Raw genomic sequence first — 17,808 nt, forward strand, 5'->3', positions numbered from 1 at the left:
AAGAGCGGCCCCCGCTTGCCACAACTAGAGAAAGCCCTCACACAGAAACGAAGACCCAACACAGGCAAAAATAAAAAATAAAAAAAAATAAAAAAAAAAAAAATTGTAGGACTTATTTTTCTCTGTGGCCTATGGACTCAGTCTCATTGATTATGAAATCAACATATCACATGCACATCTCTTGCATTTGCTCATCTTCACCGTGCTTATTAAAAGCAATGGTGTTCCGTCTTTTTGTTGGGGGGAGAGGGGCTGACTTCCAAGACTCAAAACACGACCAAACAACTCTGCCCCAAAGCAAGGCAATCAGCATCGTAATCAGACAGCATCACCCGGCGCTCAGGTGAGCACTCACTGCCTCCTCGTCCTGCTGTCTTTTAGCCCCACATCACCCTCTGAGGGGCGTGAGGTCACCCTCTGAGTTCCTGCTCTGACTGCCCTCCTGCAGGGTGGAGGCCCAGTCCTCACGCAGTCTGGCAGAGATGGGACCATTGCTTGCTGTTGTCTCCACGTTATGCTGTGTCTGCTTCTCACCACTTTCTTGCACATGCAAAGAAGTTTTAAAATATTTACTTATTTATAGAACACAAATGTATACAATCTAAATTATATCAGTGCACGGCCTACTGAACTCGGCTTCTTTCTCTCGGAGAACACACACCGGGTTGTAGTAAACTTACACTTTGCCTGTTAATCAAAATTTGGTGGCTTTCTGTGGGCAACAGGTAGCAAAACAGGCTGAAAATAGCAAACCACTTAAGTGTGGCTAAAGCTTGATGAAAAACAATAAAACTATGGGAAAGAGGTCCTCACACAAAGGGACAAGAGTGGGTGTCACAAAAAGGGCATTTGCAAAAGTAATCAGAGTGGAAGGAACGCATCTTGAAAAAGGATGAACGGGTGCGTGTGCTACCAGGCTCTCTGCTCTGCCATAAATTCTTAGCTTTGTCTCTACATCACACAGATGAAAAAGGTACAGAAGGAAACATTTTAAATGGAAAATAATTATAAAACTCTCACCATCGTTTTACACCAAAGGCATCTCCAGTCTTGAAGACGGAGAACGCTGCCACACGTTTTTTCACAGACAGCACACTTGGCACTCACGGGCAAGTTACCCTCGAGCCACTGGTGGGGCATAGCCAGCTGTGCAGCAGGAAGAAAGTGCAGTCAAATTAAAGACCGTGGAGGACATCATTCTTAGCCAAGGGAAGAGATACAATGATTTCTTACTCTATGGAATCGGCACCATGTATCATTCGTGGCATACGTTCATTTCCCCCACATTTATTGAGCATCTATTATGCCCTGAGCACTGTAGGGTTACAAAGATAAGTAAGACTAAACCCCTGCCCTGCAGGATTTGCAGTCTCACTGAGGAGAAAGGCACATAGAGAGATTATCATAAAGTGACCACAAAGTGTTATCAGAGATTCACATGCAAGGCAGTCAAGGTTTTGAACGTGGGGGGGCACCACTGAGAGGAGGCCCCAAAGTCTCAGGAATGAGCCTTAAAGAATAACTTAGTTGGCTAGATAAGGGTCTACAGCACCAGCCCAGCACAGCAACCACTCCTAAGCCCTTTCACAACATTCCCCTTGAAATTTAAGAGCTGAAGGAAGCTACAAAGAACTGGATTGAAAATTAAAAGTTACAATCAACCAAAACCTTCCATCTAATCATAATAATAAACACTCCCCCTGAACTCTCTGTCGTAATTGAACTAATAGACGCTCCCACTTAATTTCCACAGGAGAGGAGAATAAAAGAGCGGAGGTGCCGGGGAGAGATGGGAGACGGTACGAGCTTACCCCATCCTCGTTCTCTATGATGTCCTTCCCGATGGAGGCCAGGGTCGTCCACTTGCAGTTATTTGTTGCTCTCACTGCACACCTTTTATGAGCCTTGAACTTACACACTAAAAAAAAAAAAAAAAAAAAAGTGAACCATTGCTAAATGAATATGCACTTTTGGACCAACAATGAAAGGAAATCACAGCATGAAATTTTAAAGTGGTTGGAGGGCAGAAGAAAAACAATATTTTTATTTTTATTTATTTATTTTTTTTTAAAAAACAATATTTTTAAAAGCTTCTATCGGGCTTCCCTGGTGGCCCAGTGGTTGAGAGTCCGCCTGCCGATGCAGGGGACGCGGGTTCGTGCCCCGGTCCGGGAGGATCCCACGTGCCGCGGAGCGGCTGGGCCCGTGAGCCGTGGCCGCTGAGCCTGCGTGTCCGGAGCCTGTCCTTCGCAACGGGAGAGGCCACAGCAGTGAGAGGCCCGCGTATCGCCAAAAGTAAATAAATAAATAAAAATAAAAGCTTCTATTACTCTTCAATGATATTCTAAAAAGCAAATATGGCTATGTGTTTATGAAGCACTTTGACCAAGCTACTTAAAGAGATTTCACTTACTCCAAGAGAAGAAAAGAAAGGAAATAAATACAAAACAAAAATTCTTGAGGAGAAGGGAGACGACACACACACAACAGAAGAAAATAAAAATAAAATAAAATTCAGTCATACAGGAGGGCTGGTAACAGCCAGTTTCTAAGTCTGGGTGCTGACTGCATGAATGCATTTAATTTGCGAAAATTCAACAAGCTGTGTGCACTTCTGATATTTGCTTTTTTCTGTACATATAATATACTTAAATCCAAAGTTGGAAACTACCAGAGAGATAAAGACCAAGATAATGCAGGGGAATTTTAAAGTCCAAGTACGTCAAGAAAATATCCAGGCATCATGGGAAATAGGTTGATGACGGTCACAAAGATGGCACCGTCTTTTGAAAGTATCCTGTTGCGATGACTACAGGACAATGTAGAAGAAAGGAATGATGAAGTGATGTTCCTACTACAGGCATCGCTAATCCTCCCAGGCCATATTATCAAAAAGGTGCCCGCAAAGGAGAAATAAGAGGAAACAACCAAGACAGAAGCAGCACATACATGAAAAAACAAATAAACCACAGATTATTTGAAAACTTAACCCTTGCTTATGAAGATCAGAACTTGACTCCTACTAAGCTTATCCATCCCTCTAGGGACACACATTATCCAAGCGTTAATGGATACTGATGTTATAAGAGTTTCTGACTCTTCAGGCGGCTCCTTATCACATGGTTTTGGAATTTCTACCAGAAAATTGTTAACAAATTTGAAATGACGGGTTACGTAGCATTCTCTCTAAATCGTCCTAATTTGATGTAACATGAAAACGAAGGGGTCAAGTAAAATAACTAAGATGCCTAGAGCCAAATGTTCAGAATGCTTCAAGTATCATGAATAGCTGATATATAAATGGCCACTTAAATTGAGCTGGTTTTTCCTTTAAAAATATTAGTCTATAGACGCTGGCAATGTTTCATTTACCTGCTCTTTTCTGTACATTGACAAGTTCTTTCCTAGAAATCATACTATTTTTGTTATAAATGACTTTGTGACTAAGCACAGACTTCATATAGAAAACAATTTTTCAACTGAATTTTACTGCTGATAAACAGTAGTATAAAGAAACAGCACCATAGGAAATTAGCTTAGTTTGAAAAAAAATTTAGCATGACCTGCTCCTTTTTGCTCCAAGGGACTTTTAAATTATTTAATATTTTAAACTATTTAAATGTTGTCATCTGTTACTGTATTTCTCAAAAGTATGGTTCTAGTTTTAGTTCTAGTTTTCAAAAGCAGGCTGCTTTTTAAGTACAAATAGGGACTTGATATTAACAGTCAATAACTTTTCTAAGAGGCAAAGAAGGAAGTAAAAAGAGGGCAACAGAGTATAATTTCATGGCTTTTTGAAGATTTTGCCATTAAAAATCAAACAGCGCATTAAAAATAAAAATCACTTTTGTAATAATAAACTTCTTCATACAATGAGCCTTGAGAATTACAAAGTTGCTTCATATACAACATATCATGATAAAAATAAAACAAACTGGACTGTAACTATGGACACTAAGGAACGGACACGATTACTAGGCACCTTAATTTGTGCCTACGAATTAGCTGACAATGAATTTTCTCCAAACAAGTTATTCTGAAATAAGGCACTTTTTCCTGACCTGAAAAGTCATTATTTTAAAACCATAAAACACAAAAAATACAGTGACATGTAACAAATTATGATTCTTTATTGCACTATTCAATCTTTACCACGTTGTAAGTGTTCATGGGTACTTAAGATAAAAATAAGTACCCATGTGGAGATATTTATGCTGTTGATTAAAAAAAAAATCACCACTTAACTTTTTATTCTTAGAGTGCTGTATAAATAACTGTGAAGCACACTTATGCTCTGAAATTACAATTAACGTTCTCAATTGACTTAGGGGATTATTTATGAAATACATTTTCTGTCTTCTGTTTTTCACTCATATATTTTGTATATGCAAGGCTTTAAAGTCATAATTTTAGTTATTATTCAACACAAGACAAATCAGTACAGAGTCTTTGTACTGTGAAAACAAGGGCAGAAAGATTAAGTAAATTTAGTGATGGCATTACACACTGGAAGCGAGATTCCATTCTAATACAATGTTATTCATTGTCATTGTTGAATGAATTTTTCCTGTATCTGCATCTCTGTTATAACTTTTAAAGCGTCTTGTATTTTAAGCCCTTAGTTTTATCAAGCAGCAGTTTACTCAGATTTCAAGGGGGTTTCTAAAGTTTAACTTTGCTTACAGTAAAAATATCCTAAATAAGCACGGTCTCATAAAATAAAAAGGCAACTTTTTTGGCTATGCATAAAACCCTTGGGATTTTTAAAACCTTCTGCTGCAGTTTTAAAAATACTCATGGGCAAGGTGCTGCAGATTTAAAACTTTTATCAGCAGAGAAAATGAATACTAACATATATTTCTCTAAAAAGATAATTAAAAAATACTATAATTGAGACTTTTTAAAAAGTCAGGAACTTAATTAGTAATAGAATAGTGTTAACACATTTATTTAAAGACTTTGAAGTTTTTTATTCTCACCAGCTAATATAATTTTCATTTTTCTTCTAAAATGCTTAGAAAAATATTCAGTCATCCCACTTAACTTCAATTCCTAAACGGTTAACTATATTTAATGACACATAACTCTCAAATCAGAAGGATACCACAGATCAGTTCTAAGGCTATTTTAGATCTGATTTTTTTTTTTTTAGCATTTTGAGCATAGTAGACTATAAGGTAATAGTACAAAGACCTTCAAAATAACCCCATATAATATTACAGCCCTAGTAGCGTTACAGGAACACTTTTAGATCACTAAAGTCATAAAGACCAATTATATCTTTGTTTGCAATCATTCTTTAAATCTAAAAAATTGTTTAATGCCTCCTCCAAATTCTTATTTTCATGAATTTTAATGCATCAGGCCATGATGCAATCTGAAATTGTTTATTTGGTGAACTTCTTATACAACGCAGTTACAAACGTCTAACACATATCTGACTAGAAAAGTAGCGTTATTGTATGTACTCTTTCATTTCGTTTTCATAGTACTCTGTGAGGTATAAATGATTATTATCCCCATTGTATAGATGAGGAAGCAAAGTCTAAAAGGGTTAAACTACTCCTGGTCACAGTCTGTGGTGGTAAAACTGAAATTGGAACCCACAGGGTTTAACTACAGAGCTCTATTCTTACCCACTAGGCTGTGTCATTGTCATATTAAATAGCTGAAATACTGACATATCTTGGATTTTGTAATTTAAAATGAATTAAAACTATGACTCCATTTCTATTTTATTATTTAATTATTATATAGTTTTATTACAAGATTACCTAAGAATTTTTTGCATTAGTGAGAAAAGCTAAATAATGGTATCATATGTAGTTCAAAAGTAGTACACAGTGATGGAATCACTGAGGTATTAAATTAAATAAATCTAAAGAAGGTATGAGTTTTCTCTTGTTGACTATTAATGCATTTCTTTTAAGTGGTCACTGTTCTTAAATTTAAAAGTAACCCACAAATACTGTAATGAGAACAACAGCATAGACCTTATTTTTAGAAAACTTTAAAGAAATTTAAAAGGATGACGTCCGTTTAAATTAAACATAAATGAAATAAAACATTTAAAACAATGCAACATAAGTAACAATCTAAATCCTGCCAAAAATATATACTGTCCTCACAGAAAGTTTTGTTCTCTGTAATTAAACAGAACAGAAAAAGAATACTAGAAAATTAGAATGATACACAAAGCCTAAAGAATTTTCTTTAATGGTAGTTGCTAGTTCTTCAGGAGGGAAATGCTACATTTTGATTTATACATCCCTTCAAATGATTTTATGTTATCTTTTCCTGAGCCAAAATATCTTCCAAGTTGGTCCTATGTGTGCAGAGCTTCACTTTCAGCCACAGTAAAATTAAAACACTCTGGTCCCACTGACATGCTCCCAGCTACTGCTTCTACCCAAGGGAAGTGTCTTCCTATGACGATGTTTCTCTGTTCACAAATGTACCCGTGGCAGCGTGTTTACAGTAAGGTCAGTGTCAAGGGAGAACAAACCCTGGATGTTACTGTACCTTCGCAGGACAGGCCATGGGAGGTGACTCCAGAAAGACTCTCTCGGCAGACGTTGCAGAAAGTGGGTCGGGCATGGGAGCAGGCGTACCAGTTATGCATCCCTGAGAAATGTTCCACATTAAACTGGGCCACCTAGAAATGAGACGTTAGCACAGATTTGCCAAACAAGAGAAGAGGACTACGTTTGGAACGTATATAGTTACGATTACAATTTCAAATCCACAATTTTTAAAACTAAAACACTTTGCTTTAACTTTAAAAAAAATCAGTATCAGGTTTAAACAAGTTGCTGAACGAATCTACACATACTTTTTTTTTTTTCGTAGAATATAGCTTTAGCGCTACGGTTCACATTTATTCTCTAAGAACACGAGATGACGGGAGAGAGGCTACTTTACCTCGTAAGGTTCTCTGGTCTGTACAGACTTGAGCGAGCTGATCCAATCCTCCATCTCTTTCCTATTCTCAGCACAAAGCATTAGTCTTCTGAATGGAGTGATTATCTGAAAGGGATAATGCAACCTGATTGTTATTAACCAACAAAGAGAGATTATTGCAAGACCTAACATCTTACAAGGTGGTACCATTTCTAATCTCTTGAGTCCTTACTTCCTTGATGAAGAAAGTAAGATTCTCTGTAAGGTAAATGCATTTAGTTCTCAGTGTGATACAATGTGGTCCAGGAGAGAAAAATTCTAAGGAGACTTTTCTTGTCTTCGCCCTCATTGCTATTTACTTATCAGGCTTTCTAGCCCTTTACCCAAGGCTATGAACTCATATAAGCAGAATATTCTTATTTCATGTAATATATCTTGAAAATGGATTCTAAATATAAATCAAAATAATTCATAGTAAGCTAGAATTAACACATATTTTTCAATATGAAAATTTTGAAAAATCAAAGGAATGCAATATTAAATGATTTCATAATTGGTTTATAATAGTATCAAGACTATTCTGCTTTAAATAATGTTGGGTTTACAGATCCTTTCCATGGCCTATTTTAATATGATTTATGTGACGGATTTTCTTCCCATTGTGTAGAACTCCACTGTACTACTTTTTAGTGAGAACAGGGAAGAAGAATTAGCATATAAGTCCTTTAGTTGGCTTTAAGGGATGAAAATAATTGTGACTTTCATCTTTTTTTCATGTTACTAAAGAAGGCAAATTAATTATATCAAGAATCTTAAAGCAAGAGGAATAAAACTTCATGCTGTTATAGCACCAAAAGCTTCCAAGTAAGATTCTGAAATGACTTGAAAGCAGGCCCTATTTACGAGTGAATACAATATTCTGGTTGTAACCTTGAAGTTGCTAAATCTTAAGCATTTACTTCAAAGAAGAGACCATTTATTTACTCGTGAAAGAAAAGCAATATGTTACATTCCCACCTAGAACCTATTTCCAAGTAATAAATTATATATTTACTTGTAGAGCAAATCAGAAATTTTCCCAGGTTAAAAGCCGTTTGATCAAGTGATAATCTACATATTGCAGTAGAGAGCAGATTTCCCAAGTTATGGAAAAGCAATAATTATCTCTAAAAAAAAAAAGGAACTCTTCCCAAAAGGAGTAAACTAGCAAGCCTCAATCACTAGTGTTCATCTTAGAAAATAAGTCCATTATTCAAAGCTATAGAGCTCAGCGCAGTTGTAGCTACTCACCAGTCACTGCTTCCTCTCATCTCTCATTAGTTTAGGCTACACAATCCTTCGTAGACTAAGGGGCCTTTAATACACTGGACAGGCACTCATGCTTAAATACAGCCGGCCAGAAGTCACATGGTCGTCGAGCATTAACCATTCAGCACTGGATATTTGTTAATTGCATATGAAATTGAACAGAACCTCACTTTTGCATTTTCTTCTGTTTTCCACTACGCTCCTTGGATAAAGCTTATTAGCAATTGGTCACTCCTCTTCCTCAATAAATAGTTAATGCAAAGAACAACACCTCCCTCATTACTTAGGAGCCAAATGGATGCTTTATTGCTTCAAAATGTTTTTCTAGGACAGCTCATCAAATGCAGCAGAGAGGGACCATTAAATCATAATACACCCCTGGCTCTGATGACTGGCACAGCACTCCAGAAATCTCTGTGTGTCAATGGACTGACTGAATCAATCTGATATTTATCTGAATAAATATCACCTCGAGCATGTTTTATTTAATTTTTCTGCTATACTATATGATGTAACGCTAAGGATTCCCTCTCTCTCACTAAGATCTTAGAGTGAGTGAGACAGGTATTACTTAGGTAAATAAACCAGGCTTTCTATTTTATTCTTTAATTTTGTTTTTTTGTTGAATTCTAAGTAAAGCAGGATGTCTGATGGTTTTAACTATCTTTAATGCCTTTCTATTCTTTAAAAGCCATTGTGAATTCAATAAAAAGACGGGAAAGGATAGAGAAATAGCTTCTAATTTTTCTTGTAGCTTTTGGAACTACATAAATGCCTCAACTCTAAAGGATTTCAGCAACATAAATCATGCATGTGCCTCATACGCTGACGAAGTAAAATGTTTACATTTGCCATTTCTCCTTTTTTTAAAAAAAATGTTTTAAAATGGGCAGTAATAAGTAAAGATCATAACATATGCTTAAAATAAAAGCTAAGTTTTTAAGAGCCAAACAGAAATTATAAATAATTGTGATTTACAAGCCTTGTGATTAAGAAATCTATTATAAAGTTACATCGTAAGACGTTGACACGAGAAAAGAAAATCCTTCATAAATCATGCGATGCAGAGATGTCTCGCTTTGTGGCTGCAGGACGAAAAATTCCTCAGGGAGCAGCCTCGGCCCCACTGAAGACAAGGCTGGTTTACCAAGCAAACCTGTAACATCTCCCAGATTGTCCCTTTCCTCTCTGGGCTAATCACTCCTCAGGCCTCCAATGCTCGGAGTCCCCTGCCCACCTTTTACTTAAAATCTTCCTCATCACTGACCTTTGTAGAAAAGAATATGCCAACAGTCCCATCTGCTAACTGACAGGCTCTAGCTGTATCCTCACCGAACCTCATTACACTACAGTAGTTCCTCATCCAAATCTTTGTCAGGAAAATATTGGGCGAGCGGCAGACTCTGAAAACTATTTGGTTCTTATTCTGAAAGCCTTTTTATTATGACAAGGGAGTAGGGTGCGGAGATGGAAGGATAGAGGAGGGGGCTATTCCCAGGGAAGACTCTCTGAGCCTGTTGGGGGCCAAAGCCAGGATGTTTCTAGAACTAGAGGACTTTTTACCTTTCTTGAAGGATCTGCAGTTTATCTATCCTAAAGTGTCCCCTAACCCCTGGCCTCATCTCAACCCTTACTTTTACCCTCTCTTCCCACTACCGCAACATTCCCAAATGACTTTTTTCAGGCACATCTGAACTTACTTCAGTAATTAGTTTCTTCGAACTATAACCACCACTCCCATTTCGGGTCCTGGGAAATACACCTGTCATCCACCCCAGCATTTGTTGAATGTTTACTGCACGCCAGAGCCCGGGCATACAAACCATATGGGTATTGCCTTACCAATCTATAAGGGAGATGGGTAAGTAACCCAAGATTTGCCTGTCTGAAAAAGTGCTATATAAGATGGAGTACAAAGGAAAGACATCTAAATTCGTTTTCTAAGTGCTACCTCAAATAATATACAAACTCCACAGGAATAGAGATATTGTTCTACTTTGAGAGTTACTGGCCTCTAAGGGTTAATCCAACAACACTATTATGTTGTATAAGGATCAAGAATTTCTCAGTCTGGGAAAGCATGTAAATACATAAAACAAATATAAAACAATCTGGCATTAAATATATAACATTCCATCAAAGAGTACCATTACAGTTAAGACTTTAAATATATAAACACGCACAGGAAAAAAATACCAAATACTGTACTGGTTATCTTTCAGTGAAGGAATTGCAGATAATTTAAATATGATGTTTTTGGTTGGTCTATGGTTTCTAAAGTAAATAAGTAGCGTTTACATAACAAAAACATTCTTTAATTTTTTTACTAACAGAAGAATGGGAATTTAGAATTTAAAACTTTGCACTGTTCCAAAGCTGGAGTTTTCCAGCTTGGCTGCACTTTAAAACCACACGGGAGACTTTTAAAAACCCCAACGTCCAGGCCACACTCCACACCAATGAACTCAGAACCTATGAAGGTGGGACCCAGCTACCAGTTTTTGTTTTATTTTTTTTAACTCCCAGGCGATTCTGAAGTGCAGCCAAGTTTGGGAACCTGTGTTCTAAAGATATTTTATCGCAATTCCCAGCTGGAAACCACTCATGTAACGGCAGAGTGACTCAGTGCCTAAACCCTGGAGTCGGACGGACTCAGGATGAAAAACAACAGCATCCCTTCTCACGTGTGTGGCTATGAACGTTTCCTTGAGCCTCAGTTTCGTATCTGCAAGAGCTCTGCTGAGCGTGGTGTGGAATAGAGAGACAACCCAAGCAAAGCTTTCAGCACAGTTGTCTGTTACAAGCCAAGCCTCACTAAATATTAGCATCACAATTATTCTTAGCGCTGACAGGGATGATGTACATATTTACAGCTTTCTTCTATAAGGTATATATTTCTTGTGTAAGTGTGGTCCACAGACAAAAGTAACAGGAGCTTAGGTCAAAAATGGAGGCATTTTGCCAACAAAATAGTCACTGACTAGCAAACCACCAAAAGAGAAATAAAGATAATGACCTATTCCTTAGAAGACATTAGGAAAACATCAACAAACTAATTAAGAAGAAATGGTCTCCCCGCCCCACCCTTAATTGCACTGCGTCTAACCTTACCCACAGCAGGAATATAACGGCAAAAGGCTTACCAAAGAGCATGAGATCCCAGTACAGCAGTGAAAGAATTCAGAGTGCCGTCTCTAGTAGGTATCATGCCTAAACTATTCAAGATAGAGGGTTCCTCCTTTTAACTCAGATTTCTGATTCTGCAAGGAAGGAAATTCTGCAAGCTTCTGTGTAACTTTAAGGGTCCGACAACTTCTTCTGTTCAAAAATTCTTATTTCTAATCTAAGGTTGTTTACAACATACTGATCACATCCGCACCCTGGCATACTTATTGTTGTATCTTTAGTGATTAATCCTGAAGAGCCCTGACTGAAATAAAGATTCATTTGCAGTGAGAAGCCTTTCTTGGAGAGCAGGACAAACAAAAAGTTTAGTTGTGCTATAACAATTTGTGTTGTCTATACTGATTATAACTCAGGGGATATAAGTTGACTTTTGTTAAAGCCCAATCAGTGTCTTTATTAACACTAGGTTTGCTCTACCTGAAATTGCCAAAAGCTCAGTCTTAATATTCCTCTTCCATTCTTCCTCATAAAATCTATATCCATCTCTTACATTATATATGTTCCCTTTTTTCCCATTTTTCTTTTTTGGAATGAAGTAATGCACTTTAACAGCTTAAATGTGCCAAACTGCAATGTAGCCATACAGCTCATGCATTTTGAGAGCAGAGCTACTTCAAAGAGTAAACAGGGATCACTACATCCAAGGGCATAGGTCTTTAAGGATGTGTTTGTACCTGAATCAAGACAAGAGTTTTTTCAAAACATAGCCAACCACGCTCCAAATTAGATTTGGTGAATCAAAATCTTATTTTGGGGGGAGACGTGGATAATTTCGGATGTATGTAACTGTATATTGGCAAAGCTATACAGGTAATTCTGGTGCACACCCATTTATCAACCACTAAGGGTAACAGAAGCATCCAACTTTCCCATTAGTCAAAGCAGGATCTGGTCTAAAATAACGTAAAGAAAGTGCTCTTAATCTTTATGGGCCCCTATCTCCCTTTTCTGCTCCCAAATTTCCAGTGTCTCATCTGCCCCTAGTAACATTTCTTCGTTGTGGGACCCATCTGTAATAGCCTCCCACCTACAGCACCCCACGTGATATAACAGAGGTTACAAAATGGTGATCTCCGAGGTTTTTGCGGCCATTTCTGTTGAACCATGAAGTGCTGTGTTGTAAAACAACAAGTTAATATCCATCATATTAGACAGGTTCTTTGCTCATCACAATACAAGCAGCTTAAACCTATTTTCTTCAGCTGGCCTCTCCATACACTTAACGGCCCATGGAGGCATCTGAACTTGCAAATCCTATACAAACTCCCATGACTCCTTTGCCTTCTAGGGTCAGTGCTTCCCTATTTCATTACAGTTGCCTCAAGCCCCATCGGTTTTCTCCGGTGACAACTACTGACCTAAAGAGTAATTTTTTCTGAGGTGTTGATAGATGATGAAGGTTTATTTTCTCCTAAGGTGCCTGAATTTTAACAGGAGACTAACAAAAGTACAAAAGGTCACGACGAATGTATTTCTGGCACCAAGACCAAAGAAAGTGCCACAGGTATTTTCAACAGATAGTGTAATTTAAATCAGAGAGTATAATTAAAATAACAGAATTTTAGATTAGGGAGAGACTTTCTCATACTGACCCAATACCATAAACATTATTCATTGTATGGCTGTAAACGCTGTGGAGTCTACATTAAGTGCTTATGATGAAAGAGACTAGGTTCCATGAAATCCTGGAACCCAAATGTCACAGTATCTAAAATAATGTAAAATAACTTATAAAGATGTAATGGACTCATGGTAAGACTGAGATCAACAGGTAATTCACATACATGTGAGAGCCTATTAATCTACAGCTGGAATTTATAAAGAAATTTTGCTATGCAGGCAGCACACTATGTAAATGTCAATAAGATGCTAATTCACATTGCTTGGTAGTTGAACTAAGGTCTTCCTTACTCCCTTTCAGGATGATCTAAATATCTTTTCATATGTCTGTTTAGAACCATGTTTCGATTTATAAACAAACACACACAGACCCTTTACTGAGAGTATGTAAAGAGTCAAAAAGGATATCTGAAAATCATTCTACACTTTTGTTTTTTGGCTGAGTGATCATCCTCCTAGCTGATGAGTCCTTTCAGCTGAATAACAACTTACTGATCTCAGTGGGCATTCCTGTAATGTAGAGGAGGACATATCAAACATCCCCATAGGCTCTCATGATAAAGGGGGAGGCATTAGTCATGAACTTGAGGAAGCCTGTCCCAAAGCTGCTTATTTTCTTATCTAAGCAGAAGGTATATATCATCTGGATATGATATTAATTTCAAAAATCAAACTACAACAATAATTACCTACACATTGAGATAAATATTTGAGAATTCTGTAGCATAGATATGAAATGTTACTCACTTGGGGCAAGATTCTATGAAAAAATGCAAGTATTGAAAAAATAAATTCTAATGGAAATTTGTTTGTAAGTACATAAAACATTTATTCTGAAAAATCTAATTATAGAAAGGGAAAGACTCCTGGACGAGAGCAGAACATCTTTGCTAGGAGTATGTGTCTTCTTACCTACAAGAACACTTGACTACAGACTTATGGCAAAAAGAGAGTAACTCATTGATTCTTCAATCGTCTCTGTAAATTAAGTATGGTGTTAATTTTGTTACAACATATTGAAGAGAAAAAAAAAATCTAGTAGCTCAATGAGCTGTCCACAATTACTTAATCCACTTCCTACATGAGGAGTTTAAAAAGTGTTATAGCAAATTAAAAAAAAAAAAAAAAAAAGATTATTCCTTCACTGTAAAATACTGAATTGAGTAACTATGGTCAACTCAGTAAATCTCTTTCACAGCTTCTCCATACCTAGGCTTTGTTTGAGAAGAAAGATGGAAAAGAGGTAGAGCTAAAACTGGCAACCATATTTTGAGGGGTGCCTACTGAAGAATGAGGGGCCAATACAATGATGTGAAAGATCTGCTTTAAAACACTTCAGATAAAATAGGGAAGAGAGAATAGATGAAGCAAGTGTGGCAACATCTAGATAATAGTAAGAGCTGGGCAGTTACCATGTGAGCGTTCATCACAGTTATCCTGAGTCTGTGTACATTTGAAATTTTTCACAATTAAAAAAAAATGTACCAAATGTTTGGGAACCCCAAGCAAAATCCTTCAAGGAACTAAGAAGATGAGGGACGTGGGTGTCTTAAGTCTCAGCTTGCAGGCCATACCCACCAGGACCCAAGCCTCTGACCTCCTACCTCTTTCTCCCATAGCAAACTCAAATCAGATGAGTAACGTGGTTCCCTTTCTCAAGTGACCTAAAATGTCCACAGAAGCTAGTGAAGTAAGACTTCTGATTACTGACTGAGATGGGGTGGAAACAAGCTGCAGAGAGCTGTGCAAATTTTACTTCCATATAATTCTGGAGTTTCAGTGACTCTGCTTAAGATTAGTTCTGTAGATCATAAAACTTGACTAAGGAATCATGGCTTCATAACAATGTCATTTTCTGTGCTAATTTGATTTTCCTCAAATATAAATAAAACATAAATTCTGGTACCTGTTTCCATGAAAAGAGGAACCACAGATGTCAATACTATCAGTACCAATATTCTCAGTATTTCCACAGGATCTCACTTTCTAAAAAGCAAAGTTACCCTTTACTTGAATTTAAAAATATAAAATACTCTAAAATCAAAATTTTATTGAAAAGCATTTAATGAAATGTTAACACAATAAAACAGAGACATGTAAGGTGGCAGAATCCAAATTTTTCAAAGGAGCAACTGAATTCAACATTATATAATTTATATAGTCTTAGAATCCTTACAAAAACTGTAAAAGAAAGCAGCCTATTTAACATCTTTATGGGAATATCTTGTCTTTAAGGCTTTGTTTCATAGTAATGGTCCTAACCGTCACTTCCCAGAAGCATCTGGTTCGCTAGAGAGCCAAAGGTAGAAGGACATAGTGAAATCTTACAGGGTAAAGACGACAGTCCCTTTGAAGTTGCGCTCCTCTCCCTGCTCTCCCTGGAAAAAGACACATGGCAAAGGCTTCAGGGAGTCTACCGGGAAAGGCTGTAAGTGTTACCTGCTGGAGTATGCTACTGTGTCATTTACATAGATAAGTTACTTGGACAATGACAAACCACTGTTTCTCTGAAGACTAATAAAGAAAGTTTGGATCCAAGTCAGTATTAAAAGTCTCTTAGAATTCAAATGAACTATAATTATTAACGTTAGTCAATCCCTATTGTATTAGTTTCCTATTGTTGCTATAACAAAGTATTCTCATACAGTTGCAGGAGTCAGAAGTTTAAAATCAAAGGTGTCAAAGGGCTGCATTCCTTCTGGAGATTGTAGGGGAGAATCTATGTCCTTGTTTTTTCAGTTTCTAGAGGCTGCCTGCATTCCTTGGCTTGCGGTGCCTTCCTTGCATCATTCTAACCGATTGCTTCCACAGTCTCGTCTTCTCTGACTGATTCCTCTTGCCTCCCTCTCATAAGGACCCCTGTGATTACACTGGGCCCACTCCAGTAATCCAGGATAATCTCATCTCAAGATCCTTAACATAATCACAACCACAGAGTCCCTTTTGCCATATAAAGGGATGTTCGCGGGTTACAGGAATTAGGATGTAAACACCTTTAGGGTTCATTATTCAGCTTACCACACCCACAAAGTAAATATAATACATAGTTATAACTTTTGATATTGCAATAATGAACTGGTAAGTCAATGACACTGCTACTATATTTTCTTATTATAGTCACAGTTTTAATTAATATCCATGGATGCAAACAACTTTTCTTCAAAGGAATTAATAATTCAGTTCCTTAAAAATAGGAGGCTCTCATGTTGATAAATAAACAGAATTATTACTCCTGCAGCATCCTACATTTTCAGAGTGCCTTGCTGTCAATATGGTCACATACATTATCTCAGTTAATCATCCATATATATAGCTGGCCTACGTGATAGATAAAAAGAAATTTAACTTGTTTAAAATCACAAACTCGTTAAATAGGAGAGCCAGAGTTTACAGTCAGAACTTCCGGCTCCATATCATAACCTCTTTCCTTGTTAAACCAGACAAGTAGAGTTTCTTTCTCAGCTGCCTTTATGTGCACCATACAACCCTGCTGAAAGTGAAATCTCTTGTGCTATAATTTGACTTTATCAACTCTAAGAAACCAAGTGTCATCAAAACAATTATGTCGGGCTTCCCTGGTGGCGCAGTGGCTGGAAGTCCGCCTGACAATGCAGGACACACGGGTTTGAGCCCTGGTCCGGGAAGATCCCACATGCCGCACAGCAACTAAGCACCTGCGCCACAACTACTCAGCCTGCGCTCTAGAGCCCGTGAGCTACAGCTGCTGAGCTCACGTGCCACAACTACTGAAGCCCGTGTGCCTGGAGCCCGTGCGCCACAATGAGAGAGGCCACCGTGATGAGAAGCCCGTGCACCTCAACGAGGAGTGGCCCCCGCTCGTCGCAACTGGAGAGAGCTCGTGCACAGCAACGAAGACCCAACGCAGCCAAAAATAAGTAAATTAAGTAAATCAATTTAAAAATAAAAAATAAAAAAAAACCAATTATGTCGATTGAAAACAAAAGCGTTAGGATAAAGAAAGTTTCAGATTAGCAATAACAAAATAATATTTCCTGTAAATAATTAAGCTACAACTTCATTTAACTATATAATAGTATTTATAACTAAAATATCACTAAAAATACACTTAGCTCACCAAAATTGGTTTAAAAAAAGATCTAAAAATTACTGATCAGCATTCTAAGAGGAGACGAAAATCAAGTAATATTTACACTGCCAATATAAAGCAAGTCTATTTCACAACTACCAAAGGGAATTAAAAGAATTCAGAACTGAAAGCCAGGCCACACAAATCAGCTGTGTAATTCTATGTAGTTTGCTTACTGTTTGCAAGTTTGCAAGTTCCCCATGAGTCCAGCACCCAAGTGTTTGAAAATCAGAGTTGACTAATAACCTGATAACCTTATCTAAGGTCTCCACTTTCACTCTCCACCACAAGGTGCTATTCTCCCCTTTACAGCACTTTTCTCAACTTAGATAATAACATCTGATTATTTTCTGACTCCATCCACTTCATGTCTGTTGCACAACTGTATTCTAAAAGTCAAACACACACACACACACACACAAAACATAAATAAATAAATAATAATAAATACAAGTCAAACACAAGTGTAGCACAGAGCATATTAATGTCCTAAGCAATAGGCAAAGATAATGGGTTAGATGAGCTATAACATTATGAGAAAAGTGCTGAAGGTTACCTATGGTGATAGTTTAAAAACGTACACTCTCTATTTGAATCCATCCATCAGACTACTCATTCAGTCACTAGAAAATGTAAAGAGTGCCTATTATATGCCGAGCAATATTGCAGCCCTGGAAGTACTCTGT

General features: G+C 37.3%; 1 protein-coding gene across 8 annotated transcripts in view; it reads right to left on the reverse strand.

Annotated features, from left to right (window-relative positions):
* Positions 1-17,808, reverse strand: part of DGKH (diacylglycerol kinase eta) — a 175,631-nt gene that overhangs the window by 64,982 nt on the left and 92,841 nt on the right. For 7 of the 8 annotated variants that reach the window (XR_003682539.2, XR_003682538.2, XM_055089442.1 and 4 more), the window contains 4 exons: positions 6,922-7,026; positions 6,523-6,655; positions 1,812-1,918; positions 1,021-1,146 (listed from right to left, as the gene is read on the reverse strand). Coding sequence is in view for 6 of the 8 variants with exons in the window: in XM_055089442.1 (XP_054945417.1) it covers positions 1,021-1,146; positions 1,812-1,918; positions 6,523-6,655; positions 6,922-7,026 (471 nt within the window). In the remaining 2 variants the exon portion in view is untranslated. Of the gene's footprint in view, positions 1-1,020; positions 1,147-1,811; positions 1,919-6,522; positions 6,656-6,921; positions 7,027-17,808 lie in introns of those variants that run through there. The other variant, XM_024125946.3, reaches the window with a different exon arrangement.

Source organism: Physeter macrocephalus, chromosome 13, assembly GCF_002837175.3.
Source record: "Physeter macrocephalus isolate SW-GA chromosome 13, ASM283717v5, whole genome shotgun sequence".
In the NCBI taxonomy this organism is placed as follows: domain Eukaryota; kingdom Metazoa; phylum Chordata; class Mammalia; order Artiodactyla; family Physeteridae; genus Physeter; species Physeter macrocephalus.